The sequence below is a fragment of the Coptis chinensis genome, chromosome 7 (assembly GCF_015680905.1).
Source record: "Coptis chinensis isolate HL-2020 chromosome 7, ASM1568090v1, whole genome shotgun sequence".
NCBI lineage: Eukaryota > Viridiplantae > Streptophyta > Magnoliopsida > Ranunculales > Ranunculaceae > Coptis > Coptis chinensis.
Window position 1 is genome coordinate 18,791,293 of NC_141462.1, and position 8,631 is coordinate 18,799,923.

Below are 8,631 nucleotides of genomic sequence, written 5' to 3' on the forward strand. Positions count from 1 at the left end.
TACACTTAAGTATACTGGCATGAGATAGAACAAGAATTATTATGAGATATAAATGTATGACACTTGAATAAATTACGTAACGAAAATCCTAGAACCTAGCTACCACAACTCATGTGATTTGGCCCTTGTGATGGGCGTATGTGATATGATTGGCCCTTCTGGCGTTTCAGTGAATCTGAATGGCCCCTCAAGCATAAGTAATTTGATTGGCCCTTCTGGCGTTTCAGTGAATCTGAATGGCCCTTCTAGGCGTAGTCGAATAGTGGCTTGATTATTCCGTTCGCAAAATTAGAATGAGACGCGCGATATTTTATGCCGAATAGTGGCAGTACTCACATAATGGCTTTCGTGTGAGGGTTACCTGGTATGCGATATCCCGCTAAGGGTAGCTACACACGGAGTGGTTCATTATGTGAGGGGAGGCATGTGGATGTACATGTTCGGCGTTGGGAAGCGATTGTGGTAGCCAGGGAAGTTAGGTAAGATATAGAGACGACGTGATTCTAGAGACACTTGAAGAAACTCTAAACAATAATTGTGATGATATATCAAAGTGTACGTTAAATCTATAATAAATGATTGAGGGTGGTTGTGAAATGGGTTCAATGAGATGATTGGAATTATGTATATGATATGTTTGTTTCATTGTAATTAATTTATGTTGCATTCACAAGGGTTTTGCAGAAGGGTGGGTTGAATTGATTATTTATGCAGGTATGACCCACTCTGTGATCAGGCCTACACTCGTGTAGATATAGAGTAAGTTTTAGTTTTATTATTAAATGCAATTGATTTAGTACTGTTGGAAGCTAAGGCGCCTCAGTGGAGGAACTACCTGCCTTAATTATTGTAAGTAAGAATGTTTGTATTAGTCGTTAGAAGTTAAGGCACCTTGGTGGAGAAACTAACTGCCTTATGGATTGTGTGTGTGTGTGTGTATATATATATATATATATATATATATATATATATATATATATATATATATATATATATATATATATATATATATATATTTTGTATTTTAGGGCTACTCACACCAGCATTGTTTATAATGCTAACCCGATTTTCATGTTTGCTTATCCGGTGTGTTCATTAAATGAACATAGTTGATAAGTCTTGACAGAATTAGCGTTGAAAAAGGTTGGTTGCCGCTTGTGGTTTGCATTAGCGTCGCATTCAGGATATGTTTTGTTTTCTCTAGAGGTGCAATAGTTTTTCAGTTGGGACAATGTTGTTTTGTATTTTCAGTTGTAATTATAATTAAAGAGTTGTTGAAAGGAGATTTGTAATTTAATCCTATTTGTGAGTTTTTGGTAATGAAGAGGACTTTTATTTATTTAAAAAAAAATTATTGGTTTTGAATTATCCGCGTAATTAAATAGATGATGGGTTTTTGGAAGTGGAAGTGCATCACACCTCGAAAATCGAAGAGTCGGGAACAAATATTGTTTTTCCGATTTTGTCGAAATTTGGGGTGTGACAGAACACTTCCCCCATCTCCTCTGTCAAACCCTCGCCGACGAAGAAGGAAATAAACTAGGTACGTTTTTTTTTCTTTTCTTCTACCCAAACCCCATCTAGCAAATTTCTAGTTTTTTTTTAATTGTGCTCCATGATCGAACTGTTCAAGTTAAGTGTATTTGGTTCACTTGCTGATAAATTTGGGGAAATTAAGCTTTGTATTGAAACTGTAAGATTGGACTCTAAATTTACGCTTCTCGATCAATTGGGTTATTTCGTTGGTTTGGGGTTCAGTTGGCTAATAAACAATCGAAAGAATTTCGGTATTAATTAAATACTTTATGTTTATCTAAGATTCAGTTTTCCTTATAAACTGTTTTTGTTTATGTTTGATTTCCTAGGTTGTGACTGCTACATAGCTTTTTCTCTCTTCCTTTGATGGACACAGGCAGGTTATCGAAATTTTGTTACTTATTATTTTTTTTTACTAGTTTTTTTTCCAGTGAATTCAATCTTCAGATAATAGGTTTGTTTCATTGTTATCTCATTAAGAGCTATTTATCTTATACAATCAACTCTTGAATTATATGACAAGAATTCAAATGGCCCCTTGTTCTTATTCTCTTTTCATTGGTGATGTGATTGGTAATAATTACATTTTTATTTTATTGGTTGTTTTGCTTTTCATTTTTATAGGTTTGTAGTGTTGTGTTCAGAACTTGGATGATGTATTAGGCATAAGGATATATATATAACGAGTATTAGTGTTCACCTATGTTTGGTCTGAGGGATATGCCATTGCAGTTAGCTATAACTGATTCTTGTGGAAGTCAATTTCACTAGTTGCAATTTCACACATGTGCTTAGCTTAACTTCACTTGAGATATGGAGGTACAAACTTCGGGGAAACCAATTGATTCTTTACTGGAGAAGGTCCTGTGCATGAACATTCTTTCTTCTGATTATTTTAATGAGCTTTACAGACTTAAGACTTATCATGAGATTATAGACGAGATCTATAATCAAGTTGATCATGTGGAGCCTTGGATGACTGGAAACTGTAGAGGTCCTTCAATTGCATTTTGCCTTCTATACAAGTTCTTTACAATGAAGCTCACTGTTAAACAAATGCATGGGCTTCTAAAGCACGCTGATTCGTCTTATATAGAGTTGTAAGTATGTAATATCACTACTTCTTTGTTAATTCTTTGATTCTCTAGATAGCATTTTATCTGCAGCTTTTTGTTATACTTAATTGCTCATTCTTGAAAAGCACATTTTCATTTCTTACCGAATACCACTCTATTGCAGCACGTCAGTACACGACAATTCATTCGCGTTTAGTTTTCAAAATTCCATAGATGAACTTATTGTCGTTAGTACATACTAAACATCTCAAGTAGGCAGTAACTCGCACCAATTAGTTGTTCCACAACTTAATGGTTTCTAATAAATGTATGTCAATCATGAATACCTTTTCGAGGATTTTGTTCTCACCAACAGCAAGAAAAACTTTGGGACATCTTTCCTGAGGTATTAATAGAGGAACCCTAAGTTCATGGTTCTCTTTACATGCCGCCTATGCCTATGGCATAGGCCTATTGTTTATGTTTTTACATTTTAGACTATAACCGTTTATATCATATGGTTCTTTATAACCCATTTTCGTGTTTTTTTGTCTTGTCATTGTTGTCCATTATAACTGGAGTGTCTTGGTCAGAACTCAATATAGGCCTCTTTTTGTGAGGGGTCACACGTAAAAAAGAGTAATCCGTGAAAAGGTCAGCTAGTTTAGTTTTTTGGACATATCTCTTAAGAGTAGTAATAAGTACGGGAGTTACGGATAATTGATACGGGTGGATGATGATTCATTGGTCATACTAAATCCACAACTTGGAGTAAACGTCAGGCATGTTTTTAATGAAGAAATTAATGTAGGAAACTTATTCCAAAAATATACTTATTGTTAAGTAAACAAAAAAATCAAATTGATATAACAAATATATCATGAATAAACCTTTAGTTCAACTAATGAACTTAATTTACCAATTATTAAATCCAAGCCTAGTGAAGATTCACTATGTCCTTAAGACAGATTTTCCCCCTCACGGTGCTTGAAGATTGATGGGAAACTGTCTCCCAAGATAGAACGGATTTCCTTCTATAGAAAGATAGCACTTCACTATAGACTCAGCGAACACAACATAGTATTTGACTAAGAACAGAGGGAGAAAAGAAAGATTCATCCACTATTTATAGGTGAGTGGTGCCTCTTCGAAACAACACAGTAACTCTTGGGAAAAAGTAAGCAACTCTTTAAAAAGTCACATGTTTCGAAAGGACACACTATTTCGAACCAGTGCCTATTTTGAAAGGTCACACCTTTTCGGCATGATGCACTGTTTCGAACCAATGTACATTTCGAAAGGCCGCACCTTTTCGGCATAATGCATATATTGTTTTGAACCAATGCACCATTTCGAAAAGGTTTTTCTCACTTTACGTACTGTTTCAAGAGAAACCCATTTCATCTCAAGTGGGGTAACTTGGGAGACAAATAACTCATTCATATCTCAATGGATTTGTACAAATCTATTTTTCTAACAATTAACAACACTCCACGCATCATTTTTCTGTCTGCTTGTTTTTCGGTCAACAACCAACCAACTTTATTCCAATACACCACGACGCAACATAAGTTTTAAATTTCAAATCCCTCAACTCTCAAGATTCTCCATAAGTTCCCCTCGTGCTAAAATCGACGGACAATGAGACAGGGCTTTGGTATCTGAGTTGCACATTATACTCCACAAGAGTTCACTTGACTTTGTTGTGTCCCTGAAATGTGGCAACACATGTGGTTTTTCTGCCTAGTAGTAAGCATGCTGTGTCTAGAATGTAAAACTTCATACAATTCTTTAGACTGTATGTGGGCTTCATGCTCATGACACTTAGTATTCTCTAACGGTAACTATCTTATTCATCTGAGACCAGATCATACGTATCCTACCCTATTCATCACGTGGAATCCATGCTTTGGGCAAGTCTCTTATTTCTTGTTTATTTTTGCAATACTTGATTTTGCTTTTCTTTTTATGTGGGTTTGTGTGTGTGTCGGGGGGAGGGGGTGTCTAGAGATGCTATGATTGCACTAGAAGTGTCAGAGATCAGTACGGTGGTTGTTTCTCTTAATGAATGAAAGATCAGTGGCTTTTGTATCCCCAAGTTTGTTTATACCAATAAGGTGCTCATACAGTTTGGTATGCAGGTTTTGAAGCTGGTGGGTAGAACACTCCCTCAAACATTAATCCTTGGACTATAATTGGGGATGAATCCTCTATTATCGTTTCCACAGACCGTTCATCCCTTTGCAAACGTAATAAAGTTGCACTCCGGGCGGAGGTACTCTGTGACACCACGGGGTCTAATGTCTGTCCTGCAGGAGGTGTTGGTATATCTAATCCTAGTTACCGGGGCATGGTAAGAAATCATTATACCGCAATTGTATATCCAATTTTATATCTAACTTTAATTGGAATGTCCCGTTTAACTGTGATTGGATAACAGTCGTCTTTGTGAATGGGATTGGATCATTTTACTTATTATGAATCTGCTAAACTGGGAGCTAATACCTCATTCTGAACCTTTACTATACTCAAAATGGGTTTACCTCCACCATTTTTAAACTTTCATAATTCAGTAATAACTCAGATATCTAGAAATAGTCTAGTACCATATAAGTTTCTTTATTATGCATCAGACAACAACAAAAGATATAGTGATTTTTCTTTGGCTCAATTTTTTTGTAATTTATAGATGATATATTATCTTGATAGCCGAATCACATGTTGGGCGTACTTGTCTGATCCAGCATGCTTAATTCCTCATTTGAATATAAAAACTTGTACTCTTTAATACTTTATTAGAGTCTTCACCGTTTTGATTCTTATTTATATATAAATATTACATGGCAGAACATTGAACAAGGAAATACCTACAAAGTGGTTCTGCATGTTAAGTCTTTGGAGTCGGTCAACATTTAAGTTTCTTTGGCAGGTGCAAATGGACAAATCCTGGCTTTTGCTTACCTCATGTGAGCTTCACTTGTATAAGTACATCTACATTGATAATACTTTCTTATGTCATTGGCAATTGTTTTTTCTCATTCAACCTCTTTCTAATTTCTTTTGTTCTCTTAGTGGTGTTGCTCCTGATGTTTCAAACTGGACAAAAGTGGAGTTTCTATTGGTAGCTAAAGGAACATACCATAATTCAAGACTTCAATTGACGATGACCAGAAAAGGAGTGATTTGGTTTGATCAAGTTTCAGTCATGCCAGTGGACACTTATAAGGTACTTGCCTTTTCTGAACTATTTTCTAAAGCAAACAACTTAAATGGGATACCTCCATGTCTTCGTGCTATTGTTTCACCTGTGAATATTACTAGTGATTTTTTCTCTGTTTGATTTACATGATTATCTATGTTGCATTTTGGAACGTGTATTATTCTTTAACCTCTATTAGATCTGTTCCCACTCTTTCATTAGATTCTATTATGTTTTGATCATTTAAAGAATTGTTAGTATGTTTTTAATCTACTTAGTTTTGAGCTTTTCTGTTGTTGACTTTTCAATATGTTATTTATCTAATTTTATGTTGTAAAGTGTAGTATCTTTTCACATCTGTATATTGTTTATCTGGACAAACACTGATATGTTGTTTGCAAGTCGGATTTCTCTACTTGCGATATATGCTGCAAACCCAAAAACATTATGAGGCTGGTTTAAGCCTTATGTCAAAGATGACGAGGTATTGTTTATTCTATTTCATTGTTTATAAATAGCATGTGTTTGCTTTTTAATGAGATAGACACGAGTCTAACATGGGTAGAAAGTGTTAGACACGAGGCATGGGGTAAGTTTGAGCTCAATGTCAAAGGGAAGGTATTTATTGGCTCAATGTCAAATTTCATGTATTTTAGATGCTCTATTCTTGCTTTAGTGGTGTTTCTTACGATCTTACAATTATGGTTTTCACCAGGAATTTGCTCCAGGATCAAATGGCAGACTGACGACTATGGGTGTGTATGTACGTGATCTACTTCTTGGACAAGTCGGTTGTCATACCATCCAATTTGCTTTGCGTTGGGTAGTAGTTAGCTCACTATGTTAGTTATTTAGCTCATTGTTCTATTATACTACTTTTGAATGTGATTAGTTTCTTACTGCTATATGTGAAGTCTATATCTTTGGTGCATGACCTGATTGCGCGTGATTTTGAAGTTGGGCTGGTGTACTGGTTGGCCAAAGTACCACAGCTTATGTCGGAATTCTGGTTTTTTGGAACTGTTAGAATAGTGACAATTCTGAAATCGTGAACTATGATCTTAAGTGGGATAAAGCAAGATTAACAAATACAATGACACTAATAAGGGGGATCGATGATATCATTATACTAATAAGTTTTAAATTGAATGCTAACCTGGTAGAAAATCTTCACAATGCATGCCATTAATTGTTAAATTGTGTTTGAAATTTAAGTTCATTGGAGAGAATGTTAAGGAAATATATGACAAAATACTTAAGTTAGTTGAAGGGGAATATTCACCTCATAATAGTGTGGTCATGGTTGCTTGAAAAAGTACGCTAATCGAGATGACATTGCACTTATTTTTTCCAGATTTTATGGAAGACATGGAGATTTGTGAGCTAAATTCCTCTAATTGACTATGGTATGCTTCTCAAGGTACATATCAATATCTTTTGCTTTATTTATGTAATAGTTAGATTATCACTTTTATTTTCTTAATAGTATCACGCACCATTTTCTGCTTAAACCTAGTATAACATTCATCATCTTTTAAGGTTGGCTTCATGTCTATATGTGATGTATTGTTATAAATGACAAATTATGTGAGAGCCACTTTCTATTAAATGACGAGTTAGACTTGTTTGTTAAGTGTTTTCTACTATTGTGTGTATGTAGGTCTTGTGGAATCGGCTTCTAATGGAATTACATGCAACAATTGACATGAAATTCTGGTTTTGGAAATCTCTGAGTTTTATTCAAGCATTGTACTACTTACCATTTGCTAGTTGTTTTTGGTACAATTTGGTATAGCCTGTGGATGAATATAATGTTTTGGTTAAATATATGAGTTTTGGATGAATAAAATACACTAGAAGTATTGTTTGAAGTTCATCGTTGAGGTTGTAGTATATATATTTGTTAAATTATTTGAATGGTAGAGTTGGTGTAATTTGTCGATGAATATAAGTGGTTTTATATTGTTATTACTTGGTTGATTTTTATTTATTTTTTATAAAAGTTGTCTGTTTCGTAAGATTTGGTAGAGTGTACAGTGGAGGCCAACCCAAGTCACTGGGAGTACTAACTGTTTCTTGTAAGGGGTGCAAGTATCCCCAAAATTAAAACTGATTTTTTTAAAAAATATATCGACCATTAGTAACGGATATTTCCGTTACAAACAATAGTTAGTAAATAGCACATCCATTACTAACGGATATATCCGTTAGAAATGACAAATTTAATCGGGACACCAAAAGTTGGCTATCTGTTACAAAGAATTTTAGTAACGAATATAACCGTTACTAAAATTATTATCAATAACGGTTATATCCGTTACTAAATTTGGCCTAAGTGAGAGTGACGCCCCAGAACTAACGGATATAACCGTTAGTAAAAATATAAGTACCGTTAGTAAAAATATAAGTAACGGATATAACCGTTAATAAATGCCTTTTCTGGTGTAGTGTTATCTTGGCAAATAACCTTTAAAAGAGCAGCTATACCTAAATACTGCATTGACAATGAAGTGTTATAAGTGGCTTCTAGCTTAGTTGGTAAAACCTTTGGGTGATGATACCAGAGGTCTGGGGATCGAACCCCGCCAGCATCAAAGAGCTACTGATCTCATTTAAAACAAGCTTACCATTAAAAAAATATATATAAACAATGAAGTGTTGAATATGTGCATACCTTTGTTCAAAGATGCCATGCATTCCCTGCCACTGCGAGGGAAGGGGAAAACACACTCAAAATATTTAAATTGAGTTTCTGAGCCTACATCCGAGGTAGAGTGCACATGACAGTCAATTCCATACTTTATCTAGAAGCAAATCACTAATCAATTTCTTACCAAAATT

The 8,631-nt window shown here is 34.8% G+C and overlaps 1 protein-coding gene and 1 long non-coding RNA gene across 2 annotated transcripts; both read left to right on the forward strand.

The window, feature by feature from the left end:
- Positions 1-2,189: 2,189 nt before the first annotated feature.
- Positions 2,190-2,640, forward strand: LOC147486431 (pre-mRNA splicing factor SR-like 1). Its single transcript, XM_086573732.1, has one exon. The coding sequence runs from the start codon at positions 2,350-2,352 to the stop codon at positions 2,638-2,640; it is 291 nt and encodes a 96-aa protein (XP_086429858.1). The 5' UTR covers positions 2,190-2,349.
- A 2,797-nt stretch (positions 2,641-5,437) lies between these two features.
- LOC147486432 (uncharacterized) lies at positions 5,438-7,761 on the forward strand. Its single transcript, XR_015202356.1, has 5 exons — positions 5,438-5,557; positions 5,664-5,817; positions 6,193-6,577; positions 7,145-7,210; positions 7,451-7,761. It is a non-coding gene; the product is annotated as an uncharacterized LOC147486432 (long non-coding RNA).
- The last annotated feature ends 870 nt before the right edge of the window (positions 7,762-8,631 follow it).

Bases quoted from the DNA above. Each gene is read 5' to 3' on its own strand.
- LOC147486431 (XM_086573732.1), top strand. From the start codon at position 2,350: ATGGAGGTACAAACTTCGGGGAAACCAATTGATTCTTTACTGGAGAAG.